The sequence below is a fragment of the Oncorhynchus mykiss genome, chromosome 16, assembly GCF_057628025.1.
Source record: "Oncorhynchus mykiss isolate SJ-2025 chromosome 16, ASM5762802v1, whole genome shotgun sequence".
NCBI classification, from domain to species: Eukaryota; Metazoa; Chordata; class Actinopteri; order Salmoniformes; family Salmonidae; genus Oncorhynchus; species Oncorhynchus mykiss.
Window position 1 is genome coordinate 78,604,800 of NC_143037.1, and position 24,505 is coordinate 78,629,304.

Sequence of the window (24,505 nt, forward strand, 5' to 3'; positions counted from 1 at the left end):
ATATATTGATATTGATATTTCAGATGCTGAGATGAACCCACAATGCCGAGGACCAGAAGAGAGTGATGAGCTTGATTATCTTTCCAGTGAGGCCAGTGAGAGTCAAGCCAACACGCCCAGACAGACCAACGCTCACAACTAACAACCCAGCCTACCATTACACACTGCAGTACCTAAACAAACTAAGCCATGTGGGTGCGATCTGCGTCTCATACATTGGCCAACAGTCAATATTGGCTGTTATGCAAGTTCAGTTTGGGAAATGCAAAGCAAATGTTGACTTGACAAAAAAAAGCAGGATTGGAGTATGTTCCATTTTTATTTTAAAAAACTGAAGCATTGCGGTTTTGATATCGTGAAATGTAATCAAATCCAATCATTTCTTTCACACATCACTAGTTATGGTTACAATTTGTACAATGTATCTTTTAGATAATTCAGACAACTGTATGATTTGTATTTGTACAATATGAATGTCAAGGTTTTCATTAAATATAATTTGAACTGGACTGACCACCTGCTCTGATTCTTCGTACCTTAGTACACATGCACTCACCCATACACACTCACCCATACACATGCACTCACCCACACACTCACACATATACACACACCCATACACTAATGCTACGTACACATCACAACTGTTGCTACCAGACTCTTATTCTACTCAGTTTATACACTGCCCTCATCCCGACCTTCCCCAAAAACCTGTAAATATTGGACTAAATTGTGCCTTCCTGTTATACTTCTGCTCAAATGTATTATTCTATTCTACTGACATTTCCTTTAGGTTTCTATTATTATTATTATTTTATGTGTTATTGTTGCATTGTCAGGAAGGAACCCGCAACTAAGCATCTCATTGGACGATATATACATTGCGTATCCCGTACATACGACTAATAACTTGAAATACGCCAGTTACAAATAAAATATTTTGACACAATTAGGCCTATCAATCATGATTTAGAAGTCTGCTGAACATGTATTGTCTACTCACGTAAAGAAAGTAGAATTATTTGGATATTAATGATTTAAGTTTTGGTAGTCGTATGTATGAGAGACACATGGTACACATCATCCAATGAAAGGCTTACGTGCAGGTTCCTTCTCGACAATGCAACAACAATGTGAATTATTTAATTATGTGAACAGCAGCATCATATGATGCAAAACGCATCATATGGGATTAATCTGTGACGAGCACACTTCACCAGTGTCCATTGAAGGTGAGCATTTGCCCACTGAAGTCGGTTACGACACTGAACTGCAGTCAAGTCAAGACCCTGGTGAGGATGACGAGCATGCAGATGTGCTTCCCAGAGACTGCTTCTGACCGTTTGTACAGACCCACAGTTTCATCAGCTGTCCAGGTGACTGGTCTCAGATGATCCCGCAGGTGAAGAAGCCAGATGTGGAGGTCCTGGGTTGGCATGGTTACACGTGGTCTGGGGTTGTGAGGCCAGTTGGGCGTACTGCCAAATTCTCTAAAACGACAGAGGTGGCTTATGGTAGAGAAATGAACATTCAATTATCTGGCAACAGCTCTGGTGGACATTCCTGCAGTCAGCATGCCAATTGCACACCCCCTAAAAACTTGAGACATCTGTGGCATTGTGTTGTGATGAAACTGCACATTTTAGATTGGCCTTTTATTGTTCCTAGCACAAGGTGCACCTGTGTAATGCTCACTAACAGGGATGTAAACACATTTGTGAGAAATAAGCTTTTTGTTCTTATGTACCATTTGGGGATTTTTTATTTCAGCTCATGAAACCAACAGTTTACATTTTTGTTCAGTGTAGATGTTCCTTTAGATTTTTGTTTTTAAAGGAATAGTTTCATCATATTAAAATTACAGTTCAGTTCACGTAACAGGATTGACCTTAAAATGAGAGACAGATGTAAATGAATCACTAATTACATTAAATAATGATCTTCCGAAATTACTTCTGAAATCAAAGCAACAAAATAACTAGGACTCTACAATGATGGTGAAACTTGGAGAAATGTTTGGATGCCACTGCGCTATGATAAACTACGTTCATATAGATGATTTCGCTATAGTCTTGGACCGATATTTAGTCAACATTCATAATCTGCTTTCTACTACACTGAACAAAAATACATTGAGTTCTATCAGTGAAGTAATTTTTGGAACCATTTACATGCAGCCTGGTCTAGGCCAATTGATGCCATGTAGTGAGTGTCCTGTAAACCTTTGCCCTGTTGTTGGAGTGGTGAGACAGCCTTTACTGTTGTCAGCAAGCCACTTTGCTCGCCATCTCCACTATGGGCTTCTGGATACTGGTGTTTGTTTGATGCAGATGAGAAAATGGCGGCTTCCTGGGCGGCATGAGAAGTAGCCAAAGACAGTACTAGCTTCTCATTTTAACTGATATAATTATCTGGGTGCAATTTCTTAAATTGAGTCCCGCTCTCGAGACTTTTGATTAGTTACAATTAACGTGTAAGTATAATGTGGTATTGATAATTTCAACTTTTCTTTTTTTTTCTCGTTGCTTTTTGTTGTGACGGTATCTCCGCCATTTTTCTTGAGGGAAGTTGGCTAACTTGCTAGCAAGGCTAATAAGGAAAAGTAATTTATAACTGTTAATGCTTCAATGAAAGATACGTTAATAAAAGAAGTTCAACTTAAAATTTCCCCCCAAATTATTCTACCATGTTAGGTTTGTACTAAGGTTGCTCGTCATTCATAACTAGCTGTACTTGGTCAAGAAGGATATTAACTTTAGCTTCTAAGCCGGAAGCTAACGTTAACGAGAGAGCTAGCTAAGCTAAATAGCTATATGCTAAATGCTATCTGGATTGTTCTGTTGAAATGCTATGTATAATCTGTCAGTAATGTTATTTTGAATCTTGATTTGCAGTATTAGCTAGCTAGCGGACTATCAAAGATGCTTCACTAGTGTTAGCTAGCTAGCTGTTAGCTAAACCAGCGCCTTTTTGACAGCTAAGTAGCTAGCTTTTGTCAGGTACCATCACAGTACAACAAAACAACACAAATGAACATTGCCTGCCTGCAACAATTACTAGAGATGACAATTGGAGTGGTACTGTTGGAAACAGGTTACAATTAAATCAACATATCTGCATCTAAATAAAATAAAAATGTCCTGAATAACATTAAATATGCATTTCTGCTCATGATAAAATCATGAGAAAATAAACAGCTGGTGTGGCTACCTTCCCGGGACAATAATATCCAAATGTACATTTGGATTGTAAATTATATACGTGGAAGGAAGCTAACTCGTAATATATATAATTATAATTAAAAAAAATAATTCAGTCGTAACTAGCAAACTGGGTTCAGCGCCTAATTTGTGTCGGCCATTTTGGGTGGTTAGTTTGCGCCAAGATGGCGGCACCCATTGAATCGCACCGTTTTGCTTATGTGGAACTATTAACTGCAAAACACACCAAACAAAATTTATTGTGTGAATTTTGAAGAGATGCACAAAGTTGACTGCGAGTAACACCATTTTATTTTACATTATTTTTTGTATAAATGGCTGTGCATTCATGGTGTTACGGATTTATGTTGTTTTGACCTGCCGGCTTTTTTTTCTACAAATTTTCTGCAAAGCGTCGAGCAAGGTAAAATGGCGGCTCCCATAGATTTTTTATTTAGCTTCTTCTTGGCTAAATAAGCTTGCTTGCTACTGTTAGCTAGTAAGATAGAATCACAGCCGCCTGGACCTATTCTCAATACAACTACATACAATTGGACTTGAACTGGGATCAAAACAAACACATCTTGATTTTATATATATATTTTTTTGTGTGCAGTATTTTAGCAGGACGCGGTTATTAATCCTGTTAGCTTAGCGTTAGCCAACTAGCTGGCTATTCCTGACAGGAGCTAACTAGCGAGCTAGTTCATTTAGCATTGTTATACTTTTAGCTATTTATCTCAATTTTCAACTAATATTGAAAAGGTTTTCAATTTGGATTTTTTTTTCCCCACTCAAAGAGGAACTTCATCTCCCGGCACAATGGCATCTGGCTCAGTCCTGCAGCCACGGTGGAAGCGGGTTTTGGGTTGGTCCGGTCCTGTCCCCCGGCCCCGACATGGGCACCGTGCGGTTGCAATCAAAGAATTGATGGTCGTTTTCGGGGGGGGCAATGAAGGAATTGTGGATGAGTTGCACGTTTATAACACAGGTAAGGTTTAACGTCCAGTGGTTCATGCATACATTTAGTACATATGGTTAAATCCTATCGTTAACCTTTTTTAGCAATTGGATTCTAAACTAGCGCTTCCGCTAAATTGTGCTAGTCAGTTATTATATAGAAATATAATGTATGGTTGGCTAGAAAACTACCTATACATATTATTTTAACCAAGTACTTAATCCGCTTATGCATTGTCGTTCAACATTGTGAATTAGCAATGCACCTCTCTGTGTTTGGTACATGGTTAAAATGTGACTTCTGTATTGCTCATCATTTTGCAAGGTAAACCAGCGCCAGTGTTGACGTGCCGTGAAATGTAATGGGATCAGTAGTTCGTTATGTGTGGGTAATGGTTCGCCTTGGGTGCTGATTGGAGAGAAAATCCAGAGAGAAATGGCGGGTTAATAGAAAACAGCAACGTCATAATATCAACAAAGATCCATCATTATTAAACACCAATCCACGATGCATTCTATGTTGTGCTATTTTTTTTTTTAAGCGTACCTGAGGCTTGTCAAAATGGCATGTCAAATAGTTGGCCACTAAACAAAAATGCAAAACAAATAAATAAAATGCCACTTACATGCAATAGCACTGTATTTCTATGGTCTATTAGTGGTGCAGCATCAATAATGACTTTCCATATTGGCATATTTGTTAGACTATATTATTAAGTGAAATCACTGGAATCCTCAGACTGTGGCTTTTGACATTGTGTAGTTAAACAGGTTATTACTACAGTGACATTTGTTAAATAGCAGGGGTTGTCATTAATCTAAGAGTTAATTGTGTTTCAGCGACCAACCAGTGGTTCATTCCTGCTGTCCGTGGTGATATCCCGCCTGGCTGTGCTGCGTATGGGTTCGTGTGCGACGGCACCAGGCTGCTGGTGTTCGGAGGGATGGTGGAGTATGGCAAATACAGCAACGATCTGTATGAACTGCAGGTACGCGCTCAGCCCACAGAATACACAGATTAGTTATTTCGTGAGACATTGGGGCGTAAAACACTAAACAGTTTGCACAAACAAAATCTGTATAATGTATTCTGTCAATTTAAGGCCATCCGACTGTTAAACAGCCACCACTAACATTGAGTGGCTGCTGCCAACACACTGACTCAACTCCAGCCACTTTAATAATGGGAATTGATGGGAAATGATGTAAAATATATCACTAGCCACTTTAAACAATGCTACCTAATATAATGTTACATACCCTACATTATTCATCTCATATGTATATACTGTACTCTATATCATCTACTGCATCTTTATGTAATACATGTATCACTAGCCACTTTAACTATGCCACTTTGTTTACATACTCATCTCATATGTATATACTGTACTCGATACCATCTACTGTATCTTGCCTATGCCGCTCTGTACCATCACTCATTCCATCAATCACTCCATCAATCACTTTTGGAATTGTTAGGTTAGATTACTTGTTGGTTATTACTGCATTGTCGGAACTAGAAGCACAAGCATTTCGCTACACTCGCATTAACATCTGCTAACCATGTGTATGTGACCAATAAAATTTGATTTGATTTAAACCAATTTCTCTGTTTTGCATCAGATGTCAGCCTAGGCTAGTTGGAGGTCGTAGGGCCACACCCAAGCTTGTTAGTGAGTTATCATCTGCATGATGTTATTTTCTCCGGCTGTCCACAGGCTAGCCGCTGGGAGTGGAAGCGTCTGAAGGCCAAATCTCCTAAGAACGGCCCTCCTCCCTGTCCCCGTCTGGGCCACAGCTTCTCCCTGGTAGGGAACAAATGCTACCTTTTCGGAGGACTGGCTAACGACAGCGAGGACCCCAAGAACAACATCCCCAGGTACACTACATCAATATATACTGAGCAAAATAAAATAAATTACAGTTTATATAAGGAAATCAGTCAATTGACATGTTCATTAGGCACTAGTCTATGGATTTCACATGACTGGGAATACAGATATGCATCTGTTGGTCACAGCTACCTTAAAAAAAAAAAAAAACAGGATTCTGGATCACAAAACCAGTCAGTATCTGGTGTGACCACCATTTGCCTCATGTAGTGCGACACATCTCCTTCACATAGACTTGATCAGGCTGTTGATTGTGGCCTGTGGAATGTTGTCCCACCCCACTTCAATGGCTCTGCGATGTTGCTGTATATTGGTGGGAACTGGAACACGCTGTCGATCCAGAGCATCCCAAACATGAACAATGGGTGACATGTCTGGTGAGTATGCATATCATGTTGATACATGAGGTGATGGCGGTGGATGAATGGAACGACAAAGGGCCTCAGGACCGTCTGCCATCTCCCCGGTACAGTTGAAACCGGATTAATCCGAGAAGAGCACACTTCTCCAGCGTGCCAGTGGCCGTCGAAGGTGAGCATTTGCACACTGAAGTTGGTGGTGACGATGCCGAACTGCAGTGAGGTCAAGACCCTGGTGAGGACGACGAGTGTGCAGATGAGCTTCCCTGACACCGTTTCTGACGGTTTGTGCAGAAAGTCTACCGTTGTGCAAACCCACAGTTTCATCGGCTGTCTGTGTGTCTGGTCTCAGACCATCCCGCAGGTGAAGAAGCCGGATGTGGAGGTCCTGGGCTGGCGTGGTTGCTTGTGGTCTGTGGTTGTGAGGCCGGATGTGGAGGTCCTGAGCTGGCGTGGTTGCTCGTGGTCTGAGGTGAAGAAGCCAGATGTGGAGGTCCTGGGCTGGCGTGGTTGTTCGTGGTCTGAGGTGAAGAAGCCGGATGTGGAGGTCCTGGGCTGGCGTGGTTGCTCGTGGTCTGCTGTTGTGAGGCCGGATGTGGAGGTCCTGAGCTGGCGTGGTTGCTCGTGGTCTGAGATGAAGAAGCCGGATGTGGAGGTCCTGGGCTGGCGTGGTTGCTCGTGGTCTGCTGTTGTGAGGCCGGATGTGGAGGTCCTGGGCTGGCATGGTTGCTCGTGGTCTGAGGTAAAGAAGCCGGATGTGGAGGTCCTGGGCTGGCGTGGTTGCTTGCTGTTGTGAGGCCGGATGTGGAGGTCCTGGGCTGGCGTGGTTGCTCGTGGTCTGCGGTTGTGAGGCCGGATGTGGAGGTCCTGGGCTGGCGTGGTTGCTCGTGGTCTGAGGTTGTGAGGCCGGATGTGGAGGTCCTGGCCTGGCGTGGTTGCTCGTGGTCTGAGATGAAGAAGCCGGATGTGGAGGTCCTGGGCTGGCGTGGTTGCTCGTGGTCTGCTGTTGTGAGGCCGGATGTGGAGGTCCTGGGCTGGCATGGTTGCTCGTGGTCTGAGGTAAAGAAGCCGGATGTGGAGGTCCTGGGCTGGCGTGGTTGCTCGTGGTCTGCGGTTGTGAGGCCGGATGTGGAGGTCCTGGGCTGGCGTGGTTGCTCGTGGTCTGCGGTTGTGAGGCCGGATGTGGAGGTCCTGGGCTGGCGTGGTTGCTCGTGGTCTGCGGTTGTGAGGCCGGATGTGGAGGGCCTGGCGTGGTTGCTCGTGGTCTGCAGTTGTGAGGCCTGTTGGACGAGTTGCCAAATTCTTTAAAACCATACTTGTAACTGTTTCGCAACACAAGGGGTGGGAGCATGTTCCTAGTGACGTACTGGGTTGTCTTCACCACCCACTGGGGGTGGGGGGGAGCATGTTCCTAGTGACGTACTGGGTTGTCTTCACCACCCACTGGGGGTGGGGGGGAGCATGTTCCTAGTGACGTACTGGGTTGTCTTCACCACCCACTGGGGGTGGGGGGGAGCATGTTCCTAGTGACATACTGGGTTGTCTTCACCACCCACTGGGGGTGGGGGGGAGCATGTTCCTAGTGACGTACTGGGTTGTCTTCACCACCCACTGGGGGGGGGTGGGAGCATGTTCCTAGTGACGTACTGGGTTGTCTTCACCACCCACTGGGGGTGGGGGGGGAGCATGTTCCTAGTGACGTACTGGGTTGTCTTCACCTGGGGGGGGGGGGGGGGGCCTTGCAATTCTTCATGCAATCGCGGGAAAACTATTGAAAGCAGTATGGGCCTTTGTTTTTTTTTTTTTAAAGAAGAGGAATCCCAGTTTTCTATCGCTACCACATTTACTTCTCTACTCTTTCAATTGTGCGAGTGGCATTGTTTTACACATGCAGTTACAACTGGAGTATCGAGCGTGTTTGGCGCAGCGATAGAACAACTCTTAAAGGGCCAATGGCGTCTTAAAATGTTAATGGCATAGGTCTACTTAGTAATAGAAACAACTAAAATATTTTGAGTGAATAATTATTTTATATACAGTTGCATTTGGAAAGTTTTCAGACCCCTTGACTTTCTACACATTTTGTTACGTTACAGCCTTAGTCTAAAATGTATTAAATAGATTTATTTCCTCATCAACCTGGATTTACTTATGTAAACAGGATTTTATTTACATAAGTATTCACACCCTTTGCTTTGAGCTCAGGTGTGTACCTGTTTCCATTTTAAATTCAAATGATTGGACACGATTTGAAAAGGCACACACCTGTCTATATAAAGGTCCCACAGTTGATCGTGCATGTCAGAGCAAAAACCAAGCCATGAGGTCGAAGGAATTGTCCGTAGAGCTCCGAGACAGGATTGGTACGGGATTTCTTAAGTCATGTCGTAGCACAGGGGGGGGGTTTCTTAAGTAGTGTCGTAGCACAGGGGGGATTTCTTAAGTCATGTCGTAGCACAGGGGGGGATTTCTTAAGTAGTGTCGTAGCACAGGGGGGGATTTCTTAAGTAGCACGGGGGATTTCTTAAGTAGTGTCGTAGCACAGGGGGGGATTTCTTAAGTAGTGTCGTAGCACAGGGGGGGATTTCTTAAGTAGTGTCGTAGCACAGGGGGGATTTCTTAAGTCATGTCGTAGCACAGGGCGGGATTTCTTAAGTAGCACGGGGGATTTCTTAAGTCGTGTCGTAACACAGGGGGGGATTTCTTAAGTCCTGTCGTAGCACAGGGGGGATTTCTTAAGTAGTGTCGTAGCACAGGGGGGATTTCTTAAGTCCTGTCGTAGCACAGGGGGGATTTCTTAAGTCATGTCGTTGCACAGGGGGGGATTTCTTAAGTCAGCTTTCTTCTTTTGTTTTCTAATGCTCCTCTGTTCCTCAAGAAGTGGGGAGGCTGTTGACATCACGACTTCCCATCAAACCAACTCCTTGAATGCCCTTCTTGAAGTTTGCAGTTGTGTGTATTAAAAAACAACAACACTCAAAACATATTTTCGTATCCTTTAGTGTGTTTTATACCTGGGATATCACGTTTCAACAGGAAACAGTTAAACTCACTGGAGAACGTTGTCCACTTTCCAGTTAGTGGATTGGTTGATACTTTAACCCCTGTCCAACCCCTCTCCAATAGATTATTGACTCACAGTACACAGTGATCCCTGTTGGGATTGAACCCGTAACCTTGCCAAACACTATAGATATAACCAGATGAAGGGAGGCTGTAATCATCATGAGACAGAGGAACATCGGGGCCCCCAGCTAACTCTGGGGAGGGGGGGGGTCTACCATCCAGTGTGGTGTTTGGATGGTGTTAATGTAGGCCTTGTCAAAACACAGCAACATTTAACACAATCTAGTATTTTTCTTACAGCGTAATGACGGAACAGAATAAAATGTAACTGTGTTTCCTTTCCTCCACTCAGATACCTGAACGATCTGTATACGTTGGAGCTGCGTGCCGGCTCCAGTGTGGTGGGCTGGGACATCCCCATCACCTACGGGGTGTTGCCCCCGCCCAGAGAGAGCCACACTGCCGTCGTCTACACAGAGAAGTCCCGTCTGGTCATCTATGGAGGCATGAGTGGTTGTCGTCTGGGGGATCTGTGGATCTTAGACATAGGTGAGTGACGGCTCGAGTTTCCTGCCCGACTAGGAAATCAAATCAAGTTAATTTGTCTAGACGGGATACACATGGTGTTCACAGTACAGTGACATGCTGACTGGCAGGTTTGCGTGGCATCGACCAATGGCTGGCTGCGTGCTATCAACCAATGGCTGGCTGCGTGCTATCAACCAATGGCTGGCTGCGGTGCTACGTTATCGACTGTGCAGTTGGGCATCACGTCGTTATATCATGTTATGTGCTTGGCTGATATGTTAAACACCTACACAGGCTGTCCAATTATGGTCGAAAGATCTGATTGGTCAACAGACCAAATAGTGTAAAAAAATAATCCAAATAGAGCTGTGTGTGTAAACAGCCTATGTTGCATGATCTAGGTTTATTATTATTATAATTAGTATTATTATAATTGTTGGTATTATTATAATAATAATAATAATAATTATTATTATAATAATGTTAATTGGATTAATTAGTATTATTATAATTACTATTATTATAATTATTATAATGTTAATTGTTATAATTAGTATTGTTATAATTACTATTATTATAATTACTATTATTATAATTACTATTATCATTATTATTAATAATATAATTATTCGTATTATAATTAGTATTGATATTATAATTAGTATTATAATGCTTTTTAAGACACCCAAAGTCACTTTACACAGCGGGATCAAAAGCACTAAAATCCCATGTTAAAACTAGTACGGTTACGCTGAACCACAGGACAAGAGAAAAGCTACGACCGCAGACAATCCCAGATAATACACTATGAAGTGGTATAGTGGATCTTTCTAGCAGGTTTTCTGGGCCCAGATTAAGCCTACTTCCTGGGCTGAAATTATTTAAAATGGAGACATTTGTTGTTTTTTTAGTACAGTGGCTGGATGAGTTATTTGCTTTCCTCTGCAGACACCCTCACATGGAATAAGCCCTCGATCAACGGAACAGCTCCTCTCCCTCGCAGTCTCCACTCTGCCACAACTATCACCAACAAGTGAGTTCAATGTCATGTTTTAAAATGTGCGTGTGTGATCCCTGTGGGAATTGAACCCACCGAGTTGGCATTGCTGGCTCCTACCAACTGAGTCACAGGATCATACTCATGGCCATCTTTATTCTTCACAAACTCACCTGTCTCACCTTTCTCTCACTCTCCCTGTCTCTCTGTCTCTCTGTCTCACTCTCCCCTCTGTCTCACTCTCCCCTCTGTCTCACTCTCCCCTCTGTCTCTCTCTTTCTCTCTCTCTCTCTCTCTCCCTCCTCACCTGTCTCCCTCCTCACCTGTCTGTTCTGTAACAGGATGTACGTGTTCGGAGGCTGGGTTCCCCTGGTGATGGATGACGTCAAAGTAGCGACACACGAGAAGGAGTGGAAGTGCACCAACACACTGGCCTGTCTCAACCTAGGTATGTCAGACTGACCAACACACTGGCCTGTCTCAACCTAGGTATGTCAGGCTGACCCCACACACTGGCCTGTCTCAACCTAGGTATGTCAGGCTGACCGACACACTGGCCTGTCTCAACCTAGGTATGTCAGACTGACCAACACACTGGCCTGTCTCAACCTAGGTATGTCAGGCTGACCAACACACTGGCCTGTCTCAACCTAGGTATGTCAGACTGACCCACACACTGGCCTGTCTCAACCTAGGTATGTCAGGCTGACCGACACACTGGCCTGTCTCAACCTAGGTATGTCAGACTGACCCACACACTGGCCTGTCTCAACCTAGGTATGTCAGACTGACCCACACACTGGCCTGTCTCAACCTAGGTATGTCAGGCTGACCGACACACTGGCCTGTCTCAACCTAGGTATGTCAGGCTGACCAACACACTGGCCTGTCTCAACCTAGGTATGTCAGACTGACCCACACACTGGCCTGTCTCAACCTAGGTATGTCAGGCTGACCGACACACTGGCCTGTCTCAACCTAGGTATGTCAGACTGACCAACACACTGGCCTGTCTCAACCTAGGTATGTCAGGCTGACCGACACACTGGCCTGTCTCAACCTAGGTATGTCAGGCTGACCCACACACTGGCCTGTCTCAACCTAGGTATGTCAGGCTGACCGACACACTGGCCTGTCTCAACCTAGGTATGTCAGACTGACCCACACACTGGCCTGTCTCAACCTAGGTATGTCAGGCTGACCAACACACTGGCCTGTCTCAACCTAGGTATGTCAGACTGACCAACACACTGGCCTGTCTCAACCTAGGTATGTCAGACTGACCAACACACTGGCCTGTCTCAACCTAGGTATGTCAGGCTGACCAACACACTGGCCTGTCTCAACCTAGGTATGTCAGGCTGACCAACACACTGGCCTGTCTCAACCTAGGTATGTCAGACTGACCAACACACTGGCCTGTCTCAACCTAGGTATGTCAGGCTGACCCACTCACTGGCCTGTCTCAACCTAGGTATGTCAGGCTGACCCACACACTGGCCTGTCTCAACCTAGGTATGTCAGGCTGACCCCACACTCTGGCCTGTCTCAACCTAGGTATGTCAGGCTGACCGACACACTGGCCTGTCTCAACCTAGGTATGTCAGGCTGACCCCACACTCTGGCCTGTCTCAACCTAGGTATGTCAGGCTGACCCCACACTCTGGCCTGTCTCAACCTAGGTATGTCAGACTGACCAACACACTGGCCTGTCTCAACCTAGGTATGTCAAACTGACCGACACACTGGCCTGTCTCAACCTAGGTATGTCAGGCTGACCGACACACTGGCCTGTCTCAACCTAGGTATGTCAGGCTGACCGACACACTGGCCTGTCTCAACCTAGGTATGTCAGGCTGACCGACACACTGGCCTGTCTCAACCTAGGTATGTCAGGCTGACCGACACACTGGCCTGTCTCAACCTAGGTATGTCAGGCTGACCCCACACACTGGCCTGTCTCAACCTAGGTATGTCAGACTGGCCTGTCTCAACCTAGGTATGTCAGGCTGACCGACACACTGGCCTGTCTCAACCTAGGTATGTCAAACTGACCGACACACTGGCCTGTCTCAACCTAGGTATGTCAGGCTGACCGACACACTGGCCTGTCTCAACCTAGGTATGTCAGGCTGACCCCACACACTGGCCTGTCTCAACCTAGGTATGTCAGGCTGACCGACACACTGGCCTGTCTCAACCTAGGTATGTCAAACTGACCGACACACTGGCCTGTCTCAACCTAGGTATGTCAGGCTGACCGACACACTGGCCTGTCTCAACCTAGGTATGTCAGGCTGACCCCACACACTGGCCTGTCTCAACCTAGGTATGTCAGGCTGACCGACACACTGGCCTGTCTCAACCTAGGTATGTCAAACTGACCGACACACTGGCCTGTCTCAACCTAGGTATGTCAGGCTGACCGACACACTGGCCTGTCTCAACCTAGGTATGTCAGGCTGACCCACACACTGGCCTGTCTCAACCTAGGTATGTCAGACTGACCAACACACTGGCCTGTCTCAACCTAGGTATGTCAGACTGACCAACACACTGGCCTGTCTCAACCTAGGTATGTCAGGCTGACCGACACACTGGCCTGTCTCAACCTAGGTATGTCAAACTGACCGACACACTGGCCTGTCTCAACCTAGGTACAGTGGGGAGAACAAGTATTTGATACACTGCCGATTTTGCAGGTTTTCCTACTTACAAAGCATGTAGAGGTCTGTCATTTTTATCATAGGTACACTTCGACTGAGAGCAAATTAATTACTTAAAAATCATACAATGTGATTTTCTGGATTTTTGTTTTAGATTCCGTCTCTCACAGTTGAAGTGTACCTATGATAAAAATGACAGACCTCTACATGCTTTGTAAATAGGAAAACCTGCAAAATCGGCAGTGTATCAAATACTTGTTCTCCCCACTGGATGTCAGGCTGACCGACGCACCTGCCGGTCTCAACCTAGGTATCTCAGGCTGACCCAACACACCACTCTCTTAGATAAAATGGCCTAAAAATTACCACATTTGATGCCCAGTTTTTATAAAACGTTGAGTACAAACACAGTCAGCAGTGAAGCACAAAAGAAATCCCCTAAAAACAAAACTAAATTCTGACTGACAAACGTACCTCGGTAACAATGTACCTCTCAACTGATCCATGTAAAATGCTGCTCCTCTTGTCTTCTACTGTTTCCATTGACGATAACATCATATTTTACCAGACTCGATGGTGTGGGAGTCAGTTCTACTGGACTCTCTAGAGGATAATATCCCCAGGGCCCGAGCTGGTCACTGCTCCGTAGCCATCAACTCACGTCTGTACGTCTGGAGCGGACGGGACGGATACCGCAAGGCCTGGAACAACCAGGTGTGCTGTAAGGACCTCTGGTACCTGGAGACAGGTGAGTGCTTCCACCTGTCACTTCATCAGTCGGTATGATGCTGGTTATTCACCTGTCACTTCATCAGGCAGTATGATGCTGGTTATTCATCAGGCAGTATGATGCTGGTTATTCACCTGTCACTTCATCAGGCAGTATGATGCTGGTTATTCACCTGTCAGTATAATGCTGGTTATTCACTTCATCAGTCAGCATGATGCTGGTTATTCACCTGTCACTTCATCAGTCAGCATGATGCTGGTTGTTCACTTCATCAGTCAGTATGATGCTGGTTATTCACCTGTCACTTCATCAGTCAGCATGATGCTGGTTATTCCCCTGTCAGCATGATGCTGGTTATTCACTTCATCTGTCAGTATGATGCTGGTTATTCCCCTATCAGCATGATGCTGGTTATTCACCTGTCACTTCATCTGTCAGCATGATGCTGGTTAATCCCCTGTCAGCATGATGCTGGTTATTCCCCTGTCAGTATGATTATGGTTATTCACCCCGTCACTTCATCAGTCAGTATGATGCTGGTTATTCACCTGTCACTTCATCAGTCAGCATGATGCTGGTTATTCATCAGTCAGTATGATGCTGGTTATTCACCTGTAACCTTCATCAGTCAGTATGATGCTGGTTATTCATCTCTAACCTTCATCAGGCAGTATGATGCTGGTTATTCACCTGTAACCTTCATCAGGCAGTATGATGCTGGTTATTCACCTGTAACCTTCATCAGGCAGTATGATGCTGGTTATTCATCAGTCAGTATGATGCTGGTTATTCATCTGTAACCTTCATCAGTCAGTATGATGCTGGTTATTCACCCATCACTTCATCAGTCAGTATGATGCTGGTTATTCATCAGTCAGTATGATGCTGGTTATTCACCTGTCACTTCATCAGTCAGTATGATGCTGGTTATTCATCAGTCAGTATGATGCTGGTTATTCATCAGTCAGTATGATGCTGGTTATCCACCTGTCACTTCATCAGTCAGTATGATGCTGGTTATCCACCTGTCACTTCATCAGTCAGTATGAGGCTGGTTATTCACTTCATCAGACAGTATGATGCTGGTTATTCACTTCATCAGTCAGTATGATGCTGGTTATTCACCCCGTCACTTCATCAGTCAGCATGATGCTAGTTATTCACCTGTAACCTTCATCAGTCAGCATGATGCTGGTTATTTGTCAGTCACTATGAAGCTGGTTATTCATCAGCCAGCATGATGCTGGTTATTCACCCCGTCACTTCATCAGCCATCATGATGCTGGTTATTCACTTCATCAGTCAGCATGATGCTGGTTATTCATCAGTCAGTATGATGCTGGTTATCCACCTGTCACTTCATCAGTCAGTATGATGCTGGTTATCCACCTGTCACTTCATCAGTCAGTATGAGGCTGGTTATTCACTTCATCAGACAGTATGATGCTGGTTATTCACTTCATCAGTCAGTATGATGCTGGTTATTCACCCCGTCACTTCATCAGTCAGCATGATGCTAGTTATTCACCTGTAACCTTCATCAGTCAGCATGATGCTGGTTATTTGTCAGTCACTATGAAGCTGGTTATTCATCAGCCAGCATGATGCTGGTTATTCACCCCGTCACTTCATCAGCCATCATGATGCTGGTTATTCACTTCATCAGTCAGCATGATGCTGGTTATTCATCAGTCAGCATGATGCTGGTTGTTCACCTGTCACTTCATCAGTCAGCATGATGCTGGTTATTCATCAGTCAGCATGATGCTGGTTGTTCACCTGTCACTTCATCAGTCGGCATGATGCTGGTTATTCACCTGTCACTTCATCAGTCAGCATGATGCTGGTTATTCACAAATGCTTGTGTGTGTGTGTTAATTGTACATTTATTTTTTAAATTACAAAATGTAAATGATTTAATCAGGTTGTTATTTAAATCCTAACTGCTGCTCTGTTTTTATTCGTCTCCCCACAGAGAAGCCCCGCCCCCCGTCACGGGTGCAGCTGGTGAGAGCCAACACCAGTAGCCTGGAGGTGAGCTGGGGGGCGGTACCAACTGCAGACACCTACCTGTTACAGCTGCAGAAGTACGATATCCCCCCCGCCCCGGCCGCTACCACGCCCGGCGTCAGCCCCGCGACGCCACTGCCGGTCAATTCCTCCCCCAAAAGCCCCGTCTCAGCCTCGGCAGTGTCCGCCCAGGGCCACCCTCTCCAGGGCATCACCCTGGTCCCCTCCATGCCTGGGAGTCCAGTTCCTGCTCGCGGACCAGGTAACCGCTACTTACACGACAGTTTTTAGGCTGTTACTGTAATATTTTAAATGCTGTAGTTTCATTTCTCTGTAACTTTTCAAAAATAAGTAGATTGTAAAGGCTATGGTGAAGGAAAAGACATGCTGTCTAAACGATCTGTTTTTTTTTAATTTTTTTTTTAATTTTTTTACACAAAATCAAATGGTTTCTTTCCAGATCAGCAACCTTCTAAACAGGGTTTTATTGTTTCTTCTCTTCAGCTATTCTTAAGGTGTCTGCTCCCCAATCCACCACAGGCGCCTCCATCGTCACGGTGAGACAGGCCAACCAGGGCGGGAAATCCCCTGTCATGGTTACATCACTTCCTGCTGGGGTCCGAATGGTGGTGCCGGCCCAGGTCGCACAGGGAACCGTATGAATAAATAAATACATTTATGGTCTGAGTTCTGGTCAAATGTAGTGCACTGTGTAGGATTCCATCTGACAGGGTTCCTTCTGGTTCCATCTGACAGGGTTCCTTCTGGTTCCATCTGACAGGGTTCCTTCTGGTTCCATCTGACAGGGTTCCTTCTGGTTCCATCTGACAGGGTTCCTTCTGGTTCCATCTGACAGGGTTCCTTCTGGTTCCATCTGACAGGGTTCCTTCTGGTTCCATCTGACAGGGTTCCTTCTGACAGGGTTCCTTCTGGTTCCATCTGACAGGGTTCCTTCTGGTTCCATCTGACAGGGTTCCTTCTGGTTCCATCTGACAGGGTTCCTTCTGACAGGGTTCCTTCTGGTTCCATCTGACAGGGTTCCTTCTGGTTCCATCTGACATTTAACCTGTCAAATAATGGATTAAGACTGAAGAATTGGCACAAAATTGGCTCTTTTTTGTATACATTTTTTATTAAAAAAAAAAAAGGTTATTTGGGTGTCGTCACTGTATGTTGTCTGAGGGCCTATTCCTATCTGCTTCCTCCTTCTCAGCCAATGGGCAGCAGCCCTCAGATGAGTGGCATGGCTGCGTTGGCTGCGGCCGCTGCGGCCACCCAGAAGATCCCGCCCTCCACGGCCACCATGCAGTTGCCAGCCGGTGCCACCATAGTCAAGACAGTAGCCATGAGCCCTGGCGCACAGACTGTCAAAGTAGCTTCGCCTGTTATGGTAAGAGATCCTGCTTGGACTAATAGTAACACACACACTCTCCATGTAAACCTCAGCTCTCAATTATAAAGTCAGCTGGCTGGCTCACTAGAGCGATTCATTTTGTAGTAGGGACGTGGATATTTGATCAATATCACTACCTACCGTACCACTTGGAATGAAGCAACCATTTTATTCTAAGTCCTGTAGGAATGTATTCTGAAGGGAATTATTAACACAACATGTAAAGTGTTGGTCCCATGTTTCATGAGCTGAAAGAAAAGATCCCAGGAATGTTCCATTATGAACAAAAAAGCTTATTTCTCTCAAATTTTGTGCACAAATTTGTTTATATCCCTGTCGGTGAGTATTTCTCCTTTGCTAAAATAATCCATCCACCTGAGAGGTGTGGCATATTAAGAAGCTGATTGAACAGCATGATCATTACACAGGTGCACCTTGTGCTGGGGACAATAAAAGGCCACTAAAATTATTGTGATGTCATTATGGGTTATTGTGGGGTATTGTGATGTCATTGTGGGTGGGGTATTATGTGTAGATTGATGAGGAGAAAAAATATATTTTATCCATTTTAGAATAAGGTTGTAACGTGATAAAGTTTAGGGGTCTGAATACTTTTCGAACACACTGCATATACGAACTGTGCTGTGAGCATAATATATATTCATTATTTGAAACGGGTGTCCAGCCCATATGGGCTTTAAAGGCACTACTTACATTAAAAAACAAAAAGAACAGTAGATATTTGAAACCTGACTCACCCCCTCCATGTCTCGTTCCTTCTCTCAGATTAGTAACCCAGCTACTCGCATGCTGAAGACTGCTGCGGCTCAGGTGGGCACGTCAGGTGTCGCCACACCCGGAACGCCCAATCGGCCAATCATCACCGTGCACAAGTCTGGCACGGTGACGGTTGCCCAGCAACACCAGGTGGTTACCACGGTAGTGGGAGGAGTCACCAAGACCATCACTCTGGTTAAGAGTCCCCTCACTCTGGGGGGAGGTGGCACGCTGGTAAGATCACACCTGACAGAGGCTGTTTAGTGGCCTTAGCAGGATCACTAAGTTAGCCAGTGAACTCTGATAAATATGAATAACATAATAATTTTTTATAATTCAGTAGACACTTAAGATTTTCTGGTTCGGTTTCTGTAATTGTTTGTTTCGACTCTTATTGAAATAATCCGTGCCCATTTTTCAAGCATCATCATAAAAATGTATTTAAAACAAAACAACGTTTTAAGCCAGTCAGCTGACCAGCTTATTGACCCCTGGGTGTAGCAGGGACTCACTGCGTCTGTTTTGTGCCCCTGTTCTAAGCTGACCGCGGCCAACCAGGGTCAAAACAAAGTGATGTCTGGGAAGGACGTGCAGCATTGGGTTAGTTAGGATGTCTTCTGTTGTCTTTTACATGAACAGTCCATTATCCCCCTCACATATTAAACATGTACAGTGGAACAGTCCATTATCCCCATGGGGGGGGGTCACATATTAAATACAGTAGAACAGTCCATTCCCTCCATGTGGGGGTCACGTATTAAATACAGTAGAACAGTCCATTCCCTCCATGTGGGGGTCACGTATTAAATACAGTAGAACAGTCCATTCCCTCCATGTGGGGGTCACGTATTAAATACAGTAGAACAGTCCATTTCCTTTATGTGGGGGTCACATATTAAATACAGTAGAACAGTCCATTCCCTTTATGTGGGGGTCACGTATTAAATACAGTAGAACAGTCCATTCCCCCCATGGGGGGGGTCACATATTAAATACAGTAGAACAGTCCATTCCCTCCATGGGGGGGGTCACATATTAAATACAGTAGAACAGTCCATTCCCTCCATGGGGGGCTCACATATTAAATACAGTAGAACAGTCCATTCCCTCCATGGGGGTTGAGTCACATATTAAACATGTACAGTAGAACAGTCCATTCCCTCCATGTGGGGGTCACATATTAAATACAGTAGAACAGTCCATTCCCTCCATGTGGGGGTCACATATTAAATACAGTAGAACAGTCCATTCCCTCCATGGGGGGGTCACATATTAAACATGTACAGTAGAACAGTCCATTCCCTCCATGTGGGGGGGTCACATATTAAATACAGTAGAACAGTCCTATCTGAATAAGTCACGTGGAAGCGTCATAGTGTCATGCTGCATTACACTAAATAGAAATAGACCTATGTTGATAGTTAAAGTCATGTGGTGTTAGACCAGTCTTTCCTCTGTGATCTGACGGTCTCTCCTACTTCCTGTCCTCTAGCTGTCTAACCTGTCCAACCTGGGGAAGGTGATGTCCGTGGTCCAGACCAAGCCTGGTCAGACAGGAGCGGTGACGGGACAGGCTGGCTCCAGCCTCCAGCACATCCTACAGGTCAGTAATACATTGAGTTATGTAATACTGGTCAGTGGTGCCTGTAGTTGTGTAATACCGGACAGTGGTGCCTGTAGTTATGTAATACAGGTCAGTAATACATTGAGTTATGTAATACTGGTCAGTGGTACCTGTAGTTGTGTAATACCGGACAGTGGTGCCTGTAGTTGTGTGATACAGGACAGTGGTGCCTGTAGTTGTGTAATACCGGACAGTGGTGCCTGTAGTTGTGTAATACCGGACAGTGGTGCCTGTAGTTATGTAATACAGGTCAGTAATACATTGAGTTATGTAATACTGGTCAGTGGTACCTGTAGTTGTGTAATACAGGACAGTGGTGCCTGTAGTTATGTAATACAGAACAGTGGTGCCTGTAGTTGTGTAATACAGGACAGTGGTACCTGTAGTTGTGTAATACCGGACAGTGGTGCCTGTAGTTGTGTAATACAGGACAGTGGTGCCTGTAGTTGTGTAATACAGGACAGTGGTACCTGTAGTTGTGTAATACCGGACAGTGGTGCCTGTAGCTGTGTAATACAGGACAGTGGTGCCTGTAGCTGTGTAATACAGGACAGTGGTACCTGTAGTTGTGTAATACAGGACAGTGGTGCCTGTAGTTGTGTAATACAGGACAGTGGTACCTGTAGTTGTGTAATACAGGACAGTGGTGCCTGTAGTTGTGTAATACAGGACAGTGGTGCCTGTAGTTGTGTAATACAGGACAGTGGTGCCTGTAGTTGTGTAATACAGGACAGTGGTGCCTGTAGTTGTGTAATACAGGACAGTGGTGCCTGTAGTTGTGTAATACAGGACAGTGGTGCCTGTAGTTGTGTAATACAGGACAGTGGTGCCTGTAGTTGTGTGATACAGGACAGTGGTGCCTGTAGTTGTGTGATACAGGACAGTGGTGCCTGTAGTTGTGTGATACAGGACAGTGGTGCCTGTAGTTGTGTGATACAGGACAGTGGTGCCTGTAGTTGTGTGATACAGGACAGTGGTGCCTGTAGTTGTGTGATACAGGACAGTGGTGCCTGTAGTTGTGTAATACAGGACAGTGGTGCCTGTAGTTGTGTAATACAGGACAGTGGTGCCTGTAGTTGTGTAATACAGGACAGTGGTGCCTGTAGTTGTGTAACACAGGACAGTGGTGCCTGTAGTTGTGTAACACAGGACAGTGGTGCCTGTAGTTGTGTAACACAGGACAGTGGTGCCTGTAGTTGTGTGATACAGGACAGTGGTGCCTGTAGTTGTGTGATACAGGACAGTGGTGCCTGTAGTTGTGTAATACAGGACAGTGGTGCCTGTAGTTGTGTAACACAGGACAGTGGTACCTGTAGTTGTGTGACAGTGGTGCCTGTAGTTGTGTAATACAGGACAGTGGTGCCTGTAGTTGTGTAATACAGGACAGTGGTGCCTGTAGTTGTGTAATACAGGACAGTGGTGCCTGTAGTTGTGTGATACCGGACAGTGGTTCCTGTAGTTGTGTGATACAGGACTGTGGTGCCTGTAGTTGTGTAACACAGGACAGTGGTGCCTGTAGTTGTGTAACACAGGACAGTGGTGCCTGTAGTTGTGTAACACAGGACAGTGGTGCCTGTAGTTGTGTGATACAGGACAGTGGTGCCTGTAGTTGTGTAATACAGGACAGTGGTGCCTGTAGTTGTGTAACACAGGACAGTGGTACCTGTAGTTGTGTGACAGTGGTGCCTGTAGTTGTGTAATACAGGACAGTGGTACCTCTAGTTGTGTAATACAGGACAGTGGTACCTGTAGTTGTGTAATACAGGACAGTGGTACCTGTAGTTGTGTAACACAGGACAGTGGTACCTGTAGTTGTGTGATACAGGACAGTGGTGCCTGTAGTTGTGTAATACAGGACAGTGGTGCCTGTAGTTGTGTAATACAGGACAGTGGTACCTGTAGTTGTGTAACACGGGACAGTGGTGCCTGTAGTTGTGTAATACAGGACAGTGGTGCCTGTAGTTGTGTAATACAGGACAGTGGTACCTGTAGTTGTGTAATACCAGACATCGGTGCCTGTAGTTGTGTGATACAGGACAGTACACAACGATCAACTTATTGGTGAATTCACATCGTCAGCCGATTCTCATCCCTAGTTCCTGTGAGATCCCTTGGAAACAGATATGGAATATGTTCTGACGTATAGAGAAGAGTCTCCAACTGTCTACCAAGCTGAAATGGTGCTGGTTGTTTTCATGCATAAACCAACAGGTGGTGTAATCCATCTCGACGGATATTACACCAACTCAAGGTGGGGCTCTATTTCACAAAGGTGTAGCATGATATATGTTAGCTTCCACCTCTCGTCTTCACTTCTGACCCCTCTGTGTCTCTATCTCTGTGTGTCTCTCTCTCTCTCTCTCTCTGTCTCTCTCTCTCTATCTCTCTCTGTCACTCTCTCTCTCTCTGTCTCTCTGTCACTCTCTTTCTCTCTCTGTCTGTCTGTCTCTCTCTCTCTGTCTGTCTCTCTGTGTCTCTCTCTGTCTCTGTCTCTCTCTCTCTGTCTCTCTCTGTGTCTCTCTGTCTCTCTCTCCTCTTCCTGTCCCGCCAGACGAAGGGTCCTCTTCCGGCGGGTACTATCCTGAAGTTGGTGACGTCAGCCGACGGCACGCCCACCACCATCATCACCACTTCCAAGGCCGGGGCCACCGTAGGGGGCAAGCCCACCATCTTGTCCTACAGCAGCATGCCTACCTCCACCTCTAAGCCGGGCACCCACATTATCAAGACCATACCCATGTCCTCCATCGGACAAGCAGGTTCGTCTGCTTCCTATCGATCGTTTCAATCAGTCAATTGCAGGTCTGGAGCCTTTTTTTAAATTTTTGTCAGGCGCTGGTGAATATTTCTCTGGGAAAAGTCTCTTGCCGCTCACCAGTACATGGATTTGACAGTCAAACTATCACTTAAATAGCAGCCAACCGTTGTCACTGCTGCTATGCTATGCCACGTCGTGATTGGTTTAAGTTAACTAACAGGAACATTTCTGTGATGGCAGTCTCCCGACATCAACATTCAACGTTCCAGAATATAGATATTTGTCTTGACTTGTCTTGACTTGAATCAAAATGCAAAACTTCAAAATTAACCTTATAGCAAGCAGTCTTCTACAAATAGTCTTCTAACCAAGCAGTCTTCTACAAATAGTCTTCTAACCAAGCAGTCTTCTACAAATAGTCTTCTAACCAAGCAGTCTTCTACAAATAGTCTTCTAACCAAGCAGTCTTCTACAAATAGTCTTCTAACCAAGCAGTCTTCTACAAATGGTCTTCTAACCAAGCAGTCTTCTACAAATGGTCTTCTAACCAAGCAGTCTTCTACAAATAGTCTTCTAACCAAGCAGTCTTCTACAAATGGTCTTCTAACCAAGCAGTCTTCTACAAATGGTCTTCTAACCAAGCAGTCTTCTACAAATGGTCTTCTAACCAAGCAGTCTTCTACAAATGGTCTTCTAACCAAGCAGTCTTCTACAAATGGTCTTCTAACCAAGCAGTCTTCTACAAATGGTCTTCTAACCAAGCAGTCTTCTACAAATGGTCTTCTAACCAAGCAGTCTTCTACAAATGGTCTTCTAACCAAGCAGTCTTCTACAAATGGTCTTCTAACCAAGCAGTCTTCTACAAATGGTCTTCTAACCAGGGATTCACTGATTCACACGATTCACACGATTCACACGATTCACACGATTCACTGATTCACTGATTCACACGATCCACAGATCCACAGATTCCGTGTGTTTTATTGTTTAGCTGTTCTAACAGGACGTGCCTCATCTCCTCCTTTTCACGCACTTGATTTCAACGTGATAATCGATAGGAGTGAACAGTGTGCTTCTCTTTCTATTCCGGTGACCCCCCCCCGTATCAAAATGCAACATTTCAAAATGTCTGTTCTGCAGGTTTTCCTCTAACCAGTGATGTGAAAAAATATATATAAAGTTTAAATTAAATTGAGTCAATAACATTCAGAGAAAATCCCTAACTGAAAAAACTGCCATCAACATGTCTCCATCATCAAAGGGATTATTTCATTACGAATAAACCTACCTAATGCAACAATGCTGTGATGTTAGTTAGCAGATGTGTATCTTTCAAATTACTACTACTACTATATATATGTTATTTAAGCAGGGAGTCACCATTGAGACCAGGTTCTCTTTCACAGGGAGCCCTGCATATACAATGACAAAAATCTTATCCAATATAAAACTAGTAAAATACAGCACAAATACACAAGAAAAAAAACGATTACTTTTCTCATTAAGAAGGTGAGAAATCAATATTTTTTTTCTAAAATTGAT

The 24,505-nt window shown here is 45.0% G+C and overlaps 2 protein-coding genes and 1 long non-coding RNA gene across 17 annotated transcripts in view; 2 read left to right on the forward strand and 1 right to left on the reverse strand.

Moving 5' to 3' along the window:
* irak1 (interleukin 1 receptor associated kinase 1) overlaps nucleotides 1-509 on the forward strand; it is a 43,606-nt gene extending 43,097 nt beyond the window's left edge. For all 4 annotated transcript variants that reach the window (XM_036947807.2, XM_036947808.2, XM_036947809.2 and 1 more), the window contains one exon: nucleotides 24-509. In XM_036947807.2, coding sequence (XP_036803702.2) covers nucleotides 24-35 — 12 coding nt within the window. In that variant the 3' untranslated portion in view covers nucleotides 36-509. The remainder of the gene's footprint in view (nucleotides 1-23) is intronic.
* The window catches only part of LOC149977354 (uncharacterized), a 460,718-nt gene that overhangs the window by 365,281 nt on the left and 70,932 nt on the right, over nucleotides 1-24,505 (reverse strand). The gene's annotated exons all lie outside the window — the stretch shown is intronic.
* LOC110492703 (host cell factor 1) overlaps nucleotides 2,235-24,505 on the forward strand; it is a 60,780-nt gene continuing 38,509 nt past the window's right edge. For 4 of the 12 annotated variants that reach the window (XM_090204024.1, XM_090204029.1, XM_090204027.1 and 1 more), the window contains exons 1-15: nucleotides 3,356-3,624; nucleotides 4,001-4,191; nucleotides 5,001-5,149; nucleotides 5,882-6,042; nucleotides 9,833-10,029; nucleotides 10,957-11,041; nucleotides 11,347-11,453; nucleotides 14,240-14,419; nucleotides 16,377-16,673; nucleotides 16,916-17,067; nucleotides 17,625-17,801; nucleotides 18,591-18,815; nucleotides 19,122-19,181; nucleotides 20,074-20,184; nucleotides 22,757-22,964. In XM_090204024.1, the coding sequence (XP_090060150.1) occupies nucleotides 4,023-4,191; nucleotides 5,001-5,149; nucleotides 5,882-6,042; nucleotides 9,833-10,029; nucleotides 10,957-11,041; nucleotides 11,347-11,453; nucleotides 14,240-14,419; nucleotides 16,377-16,673; nucleotides 16,916-17,067; nucleotides 17,625-17,801; nucleotides 18,591-18,815; nucleotides 19,122-19,181; nucleotides 20,074-20,184; nucleotides 22,757-22,964 (2,278 nt within the window). In that variant the 5' untranslated portion in view covers nucleotides 3,356-3,624; nucleotides 4,001-4,022. Of the gene's footprint in view, nucleotides 2,474-3,355; nucleotides 3,625-4,000; nucleotides 4,192-5,000; nucleotides 5,150-5,881; nucleotides 6,043-9,832; nucleotides 10,030-10,956; nucleotides 11,042-11,346; nucleotides 11,454-14,239; nucleotides 14,420-16,376; nucleotides 16,674-16,915; nucleotides 17,068-17,624; nucleotides 17,802-18,590; nucleotides 18,816-19,121; nucleotides 19,182-20,073; nucleotides 20,185-22,756; nucleotides 22,965-24,505 lie in introns of those variants that run through there. The other 8 variants (XM_090204028.1, XM_090204026.1, XM_090204030.1 and 5 more) reach the window with 4 other exon arrangements.